The sequence below is a fragment of the Saccopteryx bilineata genome, chromosome 4 (assembly GCF_036850765.1).
Source record: "Saccopteryx bilineata isolate mSacBil1 chromosome 4, mSacBil1_pri_phased_curated, whole genome shotgun sequence".
NCBI lineage: Eukaryota > Metazoa > Chordata > Mammalia > Chiroptera > Emballonuridae > Saccopteryx > Saccopteryx bilineata.
The window spans coordinates 296,748,199-296,763,841 of NC_089493.1; the positions used below are offsets into that span (position 1 = coordinate 296,748,199).

At 56.7% G+C, this 15,643-nt stretch overlaps 1 protein-coding gene across 2 annotated transcripts in view; it reads right to left on the reverse strand.

Moving 5' to 3' along the window:
- Positions 1-4,542: 4,542 nt before the first annotated feature.
- Positions 4,543-15,643, reverse strand: part of POLR3E (RNA polymerase III subunit E) — a 31,670-nt gene continuing 20,569 nt past the window's right edge. For both annotated transcript variants that reach the window (XM_066275893.1, XM_066275891.1), the window contains exons 14-21: positions 14,939-15,020; positions 13,925-13,984; positions 13,678-13,835; positions 13,226-13,287; positions 12,251-12,774; positions 10,416-10,493; positions 7,865-7,990; positions 4,543-5,339 (exon numbers count right to left, since the gene is read on the reverse strand). In XM_066275893.1, the coding sequence (XP_066131990.1) occupies positions 5,283-5,339; positions 7,865-7,990; positions 10,416-10,493; positions 12,251-12,774; positions 13,226-13,287; positions 13,678-13,835; positions 13,925-13,984; positions 14,939-15,020 (1,147 nt within the window). In that variant the 3' untranslated portion in view covers positions 4,543-5,282. The remainder of the gene's footprint in view (positions 5,340-7,864; positions 7,991-10,415; positions 10,494-12,250; positions 12,775-13,225; positions 13,288-13,677; positions 13,836-13,924; positions 13,985-14,938; positions 15,021-15,643) is intronic.

Sequence of the window (15,643 nt, forward strand, 5' to 3'; positions counted from 1 at the left end):
GCGGGCTGCATGTGGCCCCCTGAGGCCATTTATCCGGCCCCCTGCTGCACTTCTGGTAGGGGCACCTCTTTCATTGGTGATCAGTGAGAGGAGCAGTGTATGTGGTGGCCCTCCAACAGTCTGTGGGACAGTGAATTGGCCCCCTGTGTAAAAAGTTTGGGGACCCCTTTTAAGTGTCCAGTTCAGGGGTAGTAAGCACACATTGTTGAGCAACCACCACCACCCTCCAATTCCCTTTAAAACTGAAAGCCTGTCCCATTGAACAGGGACTTCGATTCCCGCCCCCCCCCCCCCCCCGCCCCGGCTCCTGGCAACCAATGTTACACTGTCCTGACGAATTTGACTACTCTGAGTTCCTCCTATAAAAGGAATCAAACAGTACTTGTCTTTTTGCGATTGGCTCATTCTACTTTGCGTCATGACCTTGAGGTTCACCCGTGCTGTAGCATACTGCAGGATTTCCTCTTGAAGGCTGAAGAACACTCCATTGTAGGTATACGTGTGTCTATGTATATACAACATATTGTTTACTCATCACCATATAATTAGGTTGCTCCCATTTTTCAGCTCTTGTGACTAAAAAAGAATTTTTTTTTGTATTTTTCCTAAGTTAGAAGCAGGGAGGCAGAGACAGACTTGCACGACCGGGATCCACCCGGCACGCCCACCAGGGGTCGATGTTCTGCCCATCTGGGGCGTTGCTCCATTGCAGCGGGAGCCATTCTAGCACCTGAGGCGGAGGCCATGGAGCCATCCTCAGCGCCCGGGCCAACCTTGCTCCAATGGAGCCTTGGCTGTGGGAGGGAAGAGAGACAAAGAGAAGGGGGGAGGAGCAGGAAGCATCAACTCCCATATGTGCCCTGACCAGGCGAGCCCAGGGTTTTGAACTGGTGACCTCAGTGTTCCAGGTCAACGCTTTATCCATGCGCCACCACAAGTCAGGCCCATTTTAAAAAAATAGTAGCCATTCTAATGGGGTGAAATGGTATCTCACTGTAGTTCTGATTTGGATTTCTCTAAGGATTAGTGATATTGAACATCTTTTCATGTGCTTGTTGGCCATTTGTTTATCTTCTTTGGATAACTATTTTTTAGAGAGAGAGAGAAAGGGGAGGAGAGAAAGAGCAAGTGATTTATTCCACTTATTTATGCAATTGTAGGCTGAATCTCGGATGTGCCTTGACCAGGGATCAAAGCTGCAATCTTGGCATATTGGGACAACACTAACCAATGGAGCTATCCGGCTGGGGCTCAACTTCTATTTTAAGAGTATAGTTGTTTTAGGTCTGTCTTACACTGAGGTCCTCGATCCATTCTAAGTTGTATGTGATGTGAGGTAGGGGCCCCATGTCATTCTCCAGCACGTGGATGTCCCGTTTCCACAGCACCATTTGTTGAAGACTGTCCTTTCCCCCACTGAGTGATCTCAGAACCCTTGACAAAAACAATTTGACAATCTATGTGCGGGCTTATTTCTGGCTCCTCTATTCTATTCCACTAGTCTAAACGACAATACCACACTGTTTTGGTTCCTGTAGCTTTGTAATACATTTTGAAACCAGGAAACGTGTCCTGTAGTCTTACTTTGTGGTTGTCTATTTGGGGTCCTTTAACCCATATGAATTTTAGAATTGGTTTTTCTAGTTCTGTAAGAAACCATCATTGGGGATTCGAAAGGGGTTGCATTTAAGCTGTAGATATCCTGGAGTCATATTGACATTTTAGCAATATTAACTCTTCCAATTCACGAACATGAGCTATGTTTTGTCTTTAATTTTTTTTAGCAATGTTTTATAGTTATTGGGTTCATTACCCAGTATAATTTCATTACCAAGTATAAGTATTTTATTCTTCTTGATGCCATTGTAAATAGAATTGTTTTGTAATTTTTTCATATTGTTCTTTGGGTATAGAAGTGCAACTTTTTGTGTTTACTTTGTATTGTGCTACTTTGCTGAATTCATTCTTCTAACAGTTTTTTAGTGGAATCTTTGGTTTTCTACATATATCATCTCTAAACAGATAATTTTATTTCATCCTTTATTTATCTTGCCTATTTGCTTGACTAGACCTTCCAGTGCTGTGGTTAAAGTGGCCCCCCCCTGGACCTTAGAGGAGTGGCTCTCCATCTTTCAACACAGTACGACGCTCACCGCATTTTTCATATACGAGCTTTTTACCTTCTGTTTCTAGTTTGTTGTGTTCATCACAAAATGAGTTGAATTTTGGCAAATGCTTTCTCTGTATCAACTGAAAGTTATGTGGGGTGTTTCCCCTTTGTTCTGTTGATGTAGCGTTATATTTTCATGTGTTGAATCACCCTTGCGTTCCAGGGATATATATTTGCTGCCTATATATATATATTTATATATATTTTGCATCAGTGTTCATTAAAGATATTGGCCTGTTGTTCTTAGTTTCTTTTTTTTCTGGCTTTAATATCAGAGTGGTCTCCTAAGACTAAGTTAGGTAATGTCCCCCTCAGTTTTTTCTGAAAAGGCTGAGTAGAGTTGGTATTGCCTTTTATTTAAGTATTTGGTTGAATTCATCAGTGAAGCCATCATCAGCTCCAAGGCTGTTCTTTGTTGGGAGACTTTTTCTTTTATTATTCCTGACTCAGTCTTGTTACTATTCAGATTTTCTGCTTCTTTATGAGTTGGTCTGGGTAGGCTTTGTGTTTTTAGGAGTTTGTCCATTGCAGCTAGGTTATCTAATTTGGCAGAGAATTGTTTACTCTCAGTCTTCTTTATTTCTGTAGCATTGGTAGCAATGTCCCCACTTTCATTTCTAATTATAGTAATTTGAGTCTTGTCTGTTTTCTCCTAGTCCAGCTAAGGATTTGTCAACTTTCTTGATCTTTTCAAAGAACTTTTGGTTTCAATGATTTTTCTCTATTTTACTAATTTCTGCTCTAGTCTTTATTTTTATTTTTTACTTTTAAATGAGGAGGGGAGATAGACAGACTCCATCATGCATCCTGACTGGGATGCACCTGGCAACCCAGATCTAGGGCTGATGCTCTGCCCATCTGGGGCCATGTTTGCAATGGAGCTATTTTTAGCACCTGAGGTAGAGGCTCCACAGAGCAATCCTCAGCACCTGGGGCTGATGTGCTTGAACCAATGGAGCCACGGTTGCGGGAGGGGGGGGGCCAGAGGGAGCAGGCGTGGGGGGAGAAGCAGATGATCACTTCTCCTGTATGCCCTGACCGGGTATTGAACCCGGGCCTTCCACACGCCAGGCTGATGCTCTACTGCTGAGCCAACCGACCAGGGCTGAAATTTAATTTCTAAATTAAAAAAAGAAAAAACTTTGTTGCAATTTTTTTTTCTAGCCAGCTTTCTAAAAAGATTTTATGTACAGGGTAGGAGGAAGGAATGAGACATACCAACTCATAGCTGCTTCACTTTAGTTGTTCTCTGATTGCTTGTCATATGGGCCTTGACTAGGCAAGCCCAGGGTGTCAGACCAGCGACCTAAGTGTTCCAGGTCAACGCTCTGTCCACTGCGCCACCACAGGTCAGGCTCTAGCTCAGGCATCCCCAAACTACGGCCCATGGGCTGCATACAGCCCCTGCCACACTTCCGGAAGGGGCACCTCTTTCATTAGTGGTCAGTGAGAGGAGCACTGTATGTGGTGGCCCTCCAACGGTCTGAGGGACAATGAACTGGCCTCCTGTGTAAGTTTGGGGACCCCTGCCTAGCCAATCTTCACCATTCAGGTCTTGCTTCTATTGTCCATTGTTGGGTTGCTCTGTGAAGTGTCCGCCTCGCTGTCTATCTGGGCTGCCGGTTCCCTTCTCCAGCTCACTGCTGGAATTTACATTCCTCTTGACTTTTTTTTATTTTAACAGCTTCCTCCTCCTGTGTTTCTTGTTTCTTTTTCTTGCCCCGGAAGCCCATGTTCCCTCCACCCTCCTTGTCCAACAGTGTACATGGCCCAGGCTCGGCCTCAGTACGGGCCCCGTGTCTTGTTCTGAGGTCCTGTTGTTCCGGGTGCACAAGGGTCCCCCTCTGTGCTGGACCAGGAACAGCTGGACATACTCCAGAGTAATTCTAGTAACGTTCTGCTCCCAGGCTCAGGCATATAAACAGAACCGAAAGCATCGTCTATAGTTGACGTGTTACACTGACCACACAGCACAGCTTGTTTGGTGGCCGGACAGTGAGATGCACAGACCTCTAGCCCTCTGAGTGCTGGTGGCTACTGCCTAACACACATGCTGGCAAAGCCCGTCGGCAGCCAGATGTCACGTCTTGCCCAGCTGAGCTCACTCTTCCTTTCCCGTGCTCCTGACACCACACCCTCAGGAAGGCGGCCACCGGGGGCAACGGGCTCTTGAACTGTGGCTGGTGCACACTGGGGCTGTTGTAAGTGTGAGACACCAGGTGGCAACGGGCACTTGAACTGTGGCTGGTGCTTATTTTTCATCACGTTAATATTAGGCTAAACAGAATATTGAACTTGTTTCTCTTCACTCTCTGGCTGTGTCCACCGGGACACTATCCCTGTGGCCAGCTAAAGACAGTAGCGCTACAATGCCCAGTTCATGTTAAGATTTATTTTAAAAATACACAAAATATAAATTTTTTACATCAAAGTGTGATAACCTCATTTATACACTGTTCCGTACTTACCTGATTTTGTTTGCATCCTTTGCAAACGTACAAATAGATGGATTTGATTCGGATTTTCTGCTAGGGTTCACGTCAACAGCCGAGACTGCTACAGAAAGTAGGTTGTTGTACAAGGTGAAGTGGCCACAGAAACCCAGCATTAAAACAATTCGATTTGGTTTGTTTAATGAAATTGGCAGAAGTCTTAGCAGATAGATAATCAAAGACTAAAGTTGGCTTCTAGGCATTTTAAATATTAAAAACCTTGAGGTTTTCTTTATCTTGTAAACATAACTTAGACCTTGTTGGCATTAAGTTTGAAAAGTAAAATATCAAACCATGATTTCCATCATTCTGCCCATGTCAGAACACACTCCAGTATGAGAATGAACCCAAACAATATGCCAAGTACATCGGGGATTTCAAGGTGTAGTGCCAAGGGAGGTGTCGCTGGTCTCGTCCAGGAGTGGTGCAGCTTCAGTGACCCTCGCACTGGCCGAGTGCCGCCCCTCTGTCCACGGGGCAGGGCGATGCCTCGGGCCGCCGGTGGCCAGTCCCTCCTGCTCTGCGTCCTCTGGGGCAGCGGAGACTCAGCCTGCACGCCTGCCGGCTGTGCGGTCCTTCCTGGGGCTGAGATGCGCTGGGGTGGCCGTCTGAGACGACTGTCAGGACTGGACCGTCCCCTTAAGGTACCACATGCCCCCGTAGCTCACGCAGCAGTCCTGCGGAGAGAGGAGCACCCTGAGGGCGGGGGTCCGCAGGAAAGGTGGGGACCAGAACGTCACACCCCGACTTGGGAGTGGACGGAACCCAGTGGGAGGCTGCGACCCGCCTGGTCTCTGCCGTGTCCGGCCTCGGCCCCTTCTCCTCACGGGCCTACCAGGGAGCCCTGCTCTTGATCCTGCACTCTGAGCACACGACACAGACACCGGACCAGCTGGCCACAACAGGCGCTTCGTCCACAGGGCCACTGCAGTGGCCGTGGAGCCTCCGCTCTGTGTCCCCGAGTGTCGGGAGCACACATGCTGGGTGGTCGGACACTTCAGCCCCTGCACGTACTAGACGAATACGTGAGTGACAATGGCCTGTCCCGAGAGCTCGCAGCTCTGAGTCGGAGCGTGGCTGTGGCCGCCGTCAGCGGTGGTGCAGGCTCCAGGGGACTATCGGGGCTCTGGAGGGCGAGGTGCAGAGGCCGGGCAGACGGCAGAGGAACTGCGGGGCTGGGAGCGGGGGGCCCTTCGCATCCCAGTGTCAGCGGTGGACGAGCACGCAGGCGGGAGAACCGCCTCTCAGGGTGGCGGGCAGGCCTCTGCCGTCTGTGCTGAGCACAAGCCCCACAGCCTTCCACGACTGTGCACACGTGGCACTGCTGTGTGCTCACACTCATCAGCAAAGGACAAACGAGCAAACCTAACAGCCGTCTTCCCAACGGTGACCCACAGACTACGCTGTTTGAAGGGGCAGGCACACCTTACTCAGCTCTGAACTTCTGCACAGACCCCCCCCCCCATGCCCATCATCTTCAGCTGCTCAGAACCTGATTTAACAGTCACCGAGGGCCAGGAGAGGCTGGGCTAGAGCCCTTTCCACGCACAGGGGAGAGCCCATCATGAGTACGTGGGCCTGGAAACCCCTGACCAGTGCAGGAGCCCAAGATGGTGTTACACTGTCACACACAGACACCCCCGGGAGCCCTGCATAGTGCTACACTGTCGCACACAGACACCCCCCCGGGAGCCCTGCATAGTGCTACACTGTCACACACAGACACCCCGGGAGCCCTGCATAGTGCTACACTGTCACACACAGACACCCCGGGAGCCCTGCATAGTGCTACACTGTCACACACAGACACCCCGGGAGCCCTGCATAGTGCTACACTGTCGCACAGACACCCCGGGAGCCCTGCATAGTGCTACACTGTCACACACAGACACCCCGGGAGCCCTGCATAGTGCTACACTGTCGCACCCCCGGGAGCCCTGCATAGTGCTACACTGTCGCACACAGACACCCTGGGAGCCCTGCATAGTGCTACACTGTCGCACACAGACACCCCGGGAGCCCTGCATAGTGCTACACTGTCACAGACACCCCGGGAGCCCTGCATAGTGCTACACTGTCACACACAGACACCCCGGGAGCCCTGCATAGTGCTACACTGTTGTACACAGACACCCCGGGAGCCCTGCATAGTGCTACACTGTCGCACACAGACACCCCGGGAGCCCTGCATAGTGCTACACTGTCACACACAGACACCCCCCAGGAGCCCTGCATAGTGCTACACTGTTGTACACAGACACCCCGGGAGCCCTGCATAGTGCTACACTGTCACACACAGACACCCCGGGAGCCCTGCATAGTGCTACACTGTCGCACACAGACACCCCCCGGGAGCCCTGCATAGTGCTACACTGTCACACAGAAACCCCGGGAGCCCTGCATAGTGCTACACTGTCGCACAGACACCCCGGGAGCCCTGCATAGTGCTACACTGTCACAGACACCCCGGGAGCCCTGCATAGTGCTACACTGTCGCACAGACACCCCGGGAGCCCTGCATAGTGCTACACTGTCGCACCCCCGGGAGCCCTGCATAGTGCTACACTGTCACACACAGACACCCCGGGAGCCCTGCATAGTGCTACACTGTCACAGACACCCCGGGAGCCCTGCATAGTGCTACACTGTCGCACACAGACACCCCGGGAGCCCTGCATAGTGCTACACTGTCACACACAGACACCCCCCAGGAGCCCTGCATAGTGCTACACTGTTGCACACAGACACCCCCCAGGAGCCCTGCATAGTGCTACACTGTCACACAGACACCCCGGGAGCCCTGCATAGTGCTACACTGTCACAGACACCCCGGGAGCCCTGCATAGTGCTACACTGTCGCACACAGACACCCCGGAAGCCCTGCATAGTGCTACACTGTCACACACAGACACCCCCCAGGAGCCCTGCATAGTGCTACACTGTTGCACACAGACACCCCCCAGGAGCCCTGCATAGTGCTACACTGTCACACAGACACCCCGGGAGCCCTGCATAGTGCTACACTGTCACACACAGACACCCCCCAGGAGCCCTGCATAGTGCTACACTGTTGCACACAGACACCCCGGGAGCCCTGCATAGTGCTACACTGTCACACAGACACCCCGGGAGCCCTGAAGGGCGTTGCACACTCTCTCTCTCTCTCTCTCTCACACACACACACACACACACACGGACCTACCTTTAGCACTTTATCCACCGCCTGCTTACTCAGCTCCTCTCCACACTCTTGAACCAACCGTGACTGGATTATGTTCCGGCGTACCCGGTAGTTTTTGGAGAAAATTTCAAGCAGAACCTGTCGATGCTTTAGTAGCAAAAACACATTACTATGGGAAGCAATCACCTAGAGAAACACTCCCAAACCAGAAACCCAAAGCTCTGGCCCTGACTGACTCCACACAGCAGTTTGTGGAAAAGGTGTTCTTGCTCAGGAACTTGGATTAAAGAACATCTAGCAATTTGTCATCAAGACCCCAATGAAATGAAGAATAAAAATAAAGGTACGTGCCCACATGAGCTGGCGAGGGGTCAGCAGAGCCGGGCACAGAGACACAAGTCTGCACGCCATACAGGGGCAGTTGGCGGGGCAGGCGGGAGGCCGCTGTCCACGGTACACACAGACCGACAGGGGAGGGTAGGCAGTGTGTGGCTCACGGGGCTGGCACCCAGGACAAGCGCTGCAGCCCCAGATAAAGACACAAAGGACAGAAGAGAGAGCAGAAGTCCCCCCGAGGCAGAAAAGTGTTCAATGAGAGAAAAGCTGGGACATGAGGATTCTGAAACGATAGCAAACACAGGTACATGACCCCATCTCTCAGAGCTTCGGAAGAATGCCCCGCGTGTCCGGCACTGACCTGCCCGGGCGGACCAGGAACGGCACGGATGCACAACACAGAATAAAGAGAAGGACCTCGGACCCGGGTTCGATTCCCGGCCAGGGCACACAGGAGAAGCGCCCATTTGCTTCTCCACCCCTCCGCCGCGCCTTCCTCTCTGTCTCTCTCTTCCCCTCCCGCAGCCAAGGCTCCATTGGAGCAAAGATGGCCCGGGCGCTGGGGATGGCTCTGTGGCCTCTACCTCAGGTGCTAGAGTGGCTCTGATCGCAACATGGCGACGCCCAGGATGGGCAGAGCATCGCCCCCTGGTGGGCAGAGCTTCGCCCCTGGTGGGCATGCCGGGTGGATCCCGGTCGGGCGCATGCGGGGGTCTGTCTGACTGTCTCTCCCTGTTTCCAGCTTCAGAAAAATGAAAAAAAAAAAAAAAAAAAAAAAAAGAAGGACCTCAAGTCTAAGATGAAGGTAAGGATGTGAGTTCAACTTAAAGGACCAAGGAGCAGAATGTCATTGAAAAACAACTCTGAAACCTTGAATACAATGGAAGATATCTTAAATGCAGAGAAAATGGTCTACCCTGTAAAATTCTAGCCCCAGACAAACAAGAGAACTTGGGGTCCAGACAGCCCTGGAAGACACACGAGAACACAGACACCACCTCTGCCCCCTGGCGGCTGAAACGAACGAGGAGGAAGCCACGGGATTCCACAGGGCAGTCCCGCCGGGCGCTTCCCGGGGCTCAGACCCAACACCGTGTCACCATCGGTGTCTGTTCAGAAAACCACGCCACGGGGAACAGCAGGGAGCATAAGAGGAGTGCAGCCACAGCACAGCACAGCACTGACGTGGCTTCCAGGGAACAAAGCTGCAGCCGTGACGAGCAGCATGGACTCCTGACGGCACTGCTGGCTCCCCTCCCTGCCGAGAACGGCCCCGCCCCGCCACGGAAGCCCACCCACGGGGCTGCGTGCTGACCCCGCAGCAGGCGCAGACGTGCTGCACAGAGCAGACACTGGAGGCTCTTGGGGCGTCATCTTTGAGGTTAGACAGGGACGGCCTCGGAGTGGGGATCGGGCCAGGCCGGGCAGGAGGCGGCTGTTACCCACGAAGCTTCCCGTCTTACTGGATTTAAAAAATATGCTTTTTTTTTTAACTCCTGGAGAGTCTCGGGAGGAGGAAACGCAGATGCCCCGTGCTGGCCAGAGCGCAGGGTCACTCGGGGAGACCATTCCAGACTGCCCACCATCTGCAGCCGCATCAAAGCCCCTTTCTGTCCTGCCAGCCGGCCGGCCAGTCCCCTTCTAAGAGGCGAGGGGACCGAGAACCTAGTGGGGGCTCTGGTTCACCCCCCTCCTGACATCTTTGGAGCTTCAGCAATTAAACCTCATCTTTACAGCTGTGCTGGTTTCATTCACGTTCACAGGCCCCACGACACTTCCAGGTGTGACGAGAAAAACCACCAACCTCTCCAACATAAAAACCCAGCACCCAGCGAGAAGGGACCCTGGTGACCCCTACCACAGAGGCCCCGTGAGCAAGGGTCCCTCACTGGTTTCCCAGCCAGCTGGACAGGAGAACCATCCAGAACACTTTGTAGAAGTCCAAGTTCCTGAGACACTACCCCACTCCTGATGAACTGAATTCAGTGTCTGGGGTCAGTCCTGGGAACCCCCATGCTTTTCAGAAGGCAGTTCGCACGCAGGGCCAGAGACTGGCATTTGGAACTACGACTTGGCCTCTAACGACCAGCACCTCCGGCCTGTCTGACGGTGAACACAGTACTCAGAATCCAGGGGGAGGCGGCCGAGCTGGGGAGTCGGCACTGTGACCGTGTTCTGGGTCCGCCAAAGGCCCCACCCCTGCAGGAACTCCCCCCAGCCGCGAAGGGGGCCTCACCTGGTCACTCATGTCCCCGGACTCCCAGAGCGCAAACACCTTCTGCTCATCCGGGGAAGCGGCTGTCTGTGGGGGAAACTAAGGGGGTGCAGGAGTGAGCGGGGTGTCCGCACCACGTGGACCCGCCCCCCTGCCGCAGCAGCCAGGCCTCGGGGAGCAGGCCAGCCACCCCTCGGGCGAGCAGGGCTGCGAGCAGCAGAGGGTGGCACCTGGCTTGCAGCCCAGTGTGCTGCCTACCGTGGAGGGCCGGCTCTCCCATTCCTCCCGCGGGCCACCAGCTCCGCTGTGACAACATCCTTTTCCTTCCCAAGTACCGACCCTCAGATGTGTCCTAAGCAGCCCCCCAACTCGGGGGGGCATCCAGGCTCCTCCAAGTCCCTCCCCACAAGGGCTGTGTCAGTGGCAGCTCTGAGGCCCGCCCCGCCTCCCACGCCGCTGGGCTCTGCAGAGCCCGCAGGCTGACCCGGGCTCTGGGCACCGGGAGAAGGGGAGCGAGGAAGGTGGCACCTGGCACAGTGGGTCCCAGTCTTGGTGCCACAACAGATAACGGTCCTGGTCACTACCCCAAAAGTGCCCAGGCGGGGCTTTAAATACGGTCTTGTTTGACCATCAGAAACCAGAGGCCAGCACCCCCCACTCCGTGAGGAAACCCCAGGTCAGGGGCTGACCCGCCGCCCCCGGTCACAGCATGGCAGCAGGGGCCTGGAAGTGCAGCTCAAGTCTGTGCAAGTCCACTCGTCCCCGGGACCTCTTCTACCTCGCACGTGCTGTGGTCTGGTCCCCACAGCAGGGGACCGCAAGCTGCAGAGGCCACGGCATCCCGAACACCGGCCTCCTGGAGCAGCAGCACCACAGCCAGAGCCGGTCCTGGGTCCTGGGGTGGAGCAGGGGTCCCTAACCTCCGGGCAGCCAGGCTGCGGTGGGCAAGCAACCTCAGAGAGGAGGTGGCCCTGAGATGACGGGGGGGGGCAGGGTGGCGGGGCCCCCAGCAGCTGCCCCGAGGCCGAGGTGCAGCCTGCAATGCACCCTCCGCGAAGGAGAAGGGTCCCCAACACGGGCTCTGCGCCTCCACCTCCTCCACTCTAGGGCCCCGCCCATGACACAGCAGCCGAGGGGTGGCCAGCTCCGGACAGGCGACCTAGCCCGTGCGGACAGGGAGGACCCAGTGTGGCCTGGGCTCTGGTGAAAAGCTCAGCTGTCTCAGGTAAAGCAGAAAGGACAGAACGGAGCTCCTATGCCAACGTTCTTCCTGGGCAGGGGGCCTTGATTGTCCCGGCCCCTCAGCTGTTCACTGACTGCTTTCTCATGTGCCCTGACCCGGGGCTCCAGCTGAGCCAGTGACCATGGAGTCACGCCTATGATCCTGCACTCAAGCCTGTGACCTTGGGGTCTCGAACCTGGGTCCTCTGCGTCCCAGTCCGACACTCTGTTCACTGAGCCACCACCTGGTCAGGCTGGGCACGTGACCTTTAAGCAGGTTCCTCTCACTCCTCTGAATCTCGGTCTCTTCACCTGTGGGCTGTGGAGATCAATACTAGAAACCTTCTCAAAAACAGCCAGGCTGTCAGCACAAGCTGCCATGCTGGGGATGCTAGAAGTGGGGTCGGGGGGAGCACACTCCCCTGGCCCCTCGCCCACTTCAGAAGAGGGTGCAGAGCCCAAGGCCGGCTGGCCCGAGGTTGTTCACAGCCACCGCCTGAGAGGCAAGACTCCTCCCAGGCCAGTGGTCTTCCCAGTCCCCATGCCCCGTGCTGGCTCCCCCAAAGCTGGCACGCACAGGCCACCCGGAGGGACAGCCTGCCTGTCCCACCCGCCCGGTGCTCAGGCCCACTTACAGGCACCAGTATCTGCTTGCAGCCGGCGGCCAGCACTGTGTCCTGCAGCATTCGGTCCGAGATGCCACTGAAGAGCGTGTGGCCTGGGGGCAGGCCAGCCAGGTGCAGGTTGAAGAGGCGCTTGAGCTCGCTGAGCGTAAGCACAAACTGTCTCTGGAAGGTGGACTCCACGAAGGCCCGCAGCTCCTGGGCCACGGGGGTGCTGGTGCAGCCAGGGGGGGGGTGCCCATTGAAGCTGTCCCCCACTGCGGCCCGTCCACTCGGCAGCCCGTTGGTCAGCCGGCTGTGGAGGCCACCACTGGGCACGGTGTCCATGGGCTCGCCTTCCTCCGCGGCCTGCTCCTCCTCCTCCTCCCCCTCCTCGCTCAGAGGCTCCTCCTTGATCCGCACGCCAGGCAGAACCGCAGGCGCCCGGGCCTGCTCCCTCCTCCGCTGCAGCTCCCGGTCCAGCAGCGTGTGGTTCTGCTGGGCCCTGCTCTTGGCTGCTTGGACCCGCTGGTCCCCAGAGACCAGCCCTGCAGGGCCTGTGAGGAGAGGAGGGCAGAGCTCAGGCAGACGGAGGCCCACAGCCCCTCCGCCCTGAGGACGAGTCGAGACTGTTCAGACGGCTGGGGCGGCAGCAGTACCAGCCCGGGCCCTGGACCACCAGACCCAGGGTGTGGTGCTGCCCCAGGACGAGGGAGGACACTGGGACGGTCAGCTTCGCACGCTCACAGATCCACGCCAGGATGGCTGAATGCTGAGCTCTGTCCCCCGCCCCCCACCTCCCGCCAGCCCGTAACAGCAGGCAGGTCTCGGGTCTGGGACCTAACACAGCCCTCGGTACACAAGTCCTCAGTCCCCGAGGCCCAAGCTCTGCCCAGATCTGTGGGAAGGGGAGGAGCCTGAGGGAGCAGCTAGCTCTGAGAGCCACACCCCGTCCCAGGCCCCGCCCCCCAAACAGGTGGGGCCGGGCAGGCCTGAGAGCCCACCCACCTGACTGTCCTTCCGGCTTCTTTGGCATGGTTTCCTTCACAAGGTTGTAGACTTTTTCTAATCTGAAAAAAAGAGCCAACATTTAACTGCAAACCATGTCCCTCACCGTCTGCACCCCACCCAAGCCCCAGGACAGCCAGTCACTGAAGACGCCGCGGGCAGGGGCTCTGGTGGCCCGGAGCCGCTGATCCCTCCGCCTGGCCTGCTGGGGGACACACAAGACCGGACTCCGCCCTGAGCGCCTCCTCCAACCTTCGTACACAGCCTCCCCGACTCTCCTGACCCCAAACAGCAGCCTGCCGAGATTCTGGCCAATCTGACCAGCAGGGAGGGGCTGTCAGGCCTCTGTCGGGGGGCTCTGGGGTCAGCGAGCAACGTCCACCTGAGTGCGAAGGGGGCCCGTGGCCCCCAGTCTGCCTCCACGCCCCTCGCGGTGCCCAGCGAGCCCTTACTTGGCCTGGATGCCCGTCCACAGCATGTGCTGGCGCTGGACCACATCCGGGTGCTTCCTGATGAACTCCCCGTCGTGCGGCAGGACGAACTCCCAGCCTCTGTTGACCCTCACCACGGCCATGTGCTCCAGAAAGTCCCTCACGTCCTCCGCGCAGAGCTGGTGGGGGTGGGGTGCGGTGAGCAGCATGCCCAGTGCCCCAGCCCACCCCTCCCTGCCCTCCAGACCGAGACTGTCATGTCACTCACCTTTGTCACCACTGCCACCTCTTTCCTCACCACCCACCGGCTCTGCGTGAACTTCCACATCTGCGGAAGAAAGCATGTCTCCAGGAGGCACGAGGCTCTCCTGACCTGTCCTGTCCTGTCCTGGGGGCCGGCCACGCCCACTCACCCCACCCGGACCACAGAAACCCCAGGTCGGGGCTGTCCTGCCCGTCTGTTGCCCAGTGACTCAGATGTGGCTAGGCCCTCTCCTGCCCCGCGGTGAACGGCCGCTGCCCGGACAGAGAAGGGCTGGCGGGCAGTGCAGGGCGAGTGGCACACGTGCCAATGGGCACAGGTGCGGGCGGGCACAGGCTGCACCGACCCTCGCAGACACAGGGCAAGTGCACAGGTGCCTGGACACTGCCCAGACGCTTCCAATTACGCAGAAACTTCAGCCCTAGGGGCCATGTCACCAGGCCTGCGCATGAGCCCCCCACGGCCACGGGGGACGCTGCAGGGAGACAGACTGCACACCTCTGACCATGTGGCTGAGGCCTGGCCTGAGGTTTAGGATGAGGGCAGTGGGGGGGGGCACAGGGAGGGGGATGACCGAGCTCTGAAGCTGTGAGCCCACGGCAACGTCGGACACACACACACACGGAGCGCAGACCTGGTGCCGTGTGACTGGGACGCCACAGCCCCGCCCAAGTCAGCGGCTCAGGGCGGGGGTCCGGCTTTACCAGACTCCCCCACTATTCACGACGGGTCAGAAACCCACTCCGTATCGCAATTCTACTTGTGAAAATCAACCAAGTGAGCGTTTTAAAACACCACACACACCGTGCGAAGCATGCTCCTTGGCCAGAGTCGCCTGTGAGCCTCCAGAGTGCCGCCCCCACGAGGGGACTCCCCCGTTCCTCTGAGGCCTGGAGCCCAGGGTTCCGAGAGGAGGGGAGTCCGAGCCCCCGCCCCTCCCACGCCGCCTGCCCCCGCCCGGCCACACACAGCTGCCCCAGCGCCTCCCCCGCCCCCCCCCCAGGCAGAGCCTGCACTCACCACGAAGTCCCGGCCCCTGCAGAGGACCTCAGCAGGCACGCCGCTGTGCGGGCTGCAGGAGTCCTTGGGGTACAGGATGTCACTGTCGATGGAGTGGGTGGCCGGTCAGCTCCTGTCCACACCCCGTCTGCCTCCCGCCCCTGCCCAGGGCCAGAGCGAAGCCCCAGACCTCAGTGTGAGCACCCGCCCACCCAATCCATCCAATCCAATGCCTCTTTTTAATTTATTGCGTTTTAGAGAGAAACACGCATCTTTCCTCCCACTTGTTTATGCATTCATTAGTTCCTCTTGCACCTGCCCTGACTGGAGGTCGAACCTGCAACCTTGGAGTCTCTGGATGACGCTCTAACCACCCGAGTGACCGGCCTGGGCCCACAGCTCCCCTTACACCCTGCTTTGCCACAGAAGTCTGGCTCTGTGAACACACACATAGGAAAGAAGCACCCCCTCACATGCACCCCAAGAGTTGTTCTTCCTGCCACTCTGGACAAACCCCGCTCACCACGGGCCCAGCCCCAAAGCCCACGGCAGTCACGAAGGGGCCAGGGGCTCAGACAGGCACGGCCAGCCCAGGACTCTGGGAAGGCAGGTGCAGTCCCCAGAGAGACTGCTGACGGTGGGGGTTACGGGGACAGGGAGAGGGGACTGAGACCGTCCTGAGCACAGGGGGGTTGCAGCGTTGAGAGGACAGGGCCGGACCAAGCT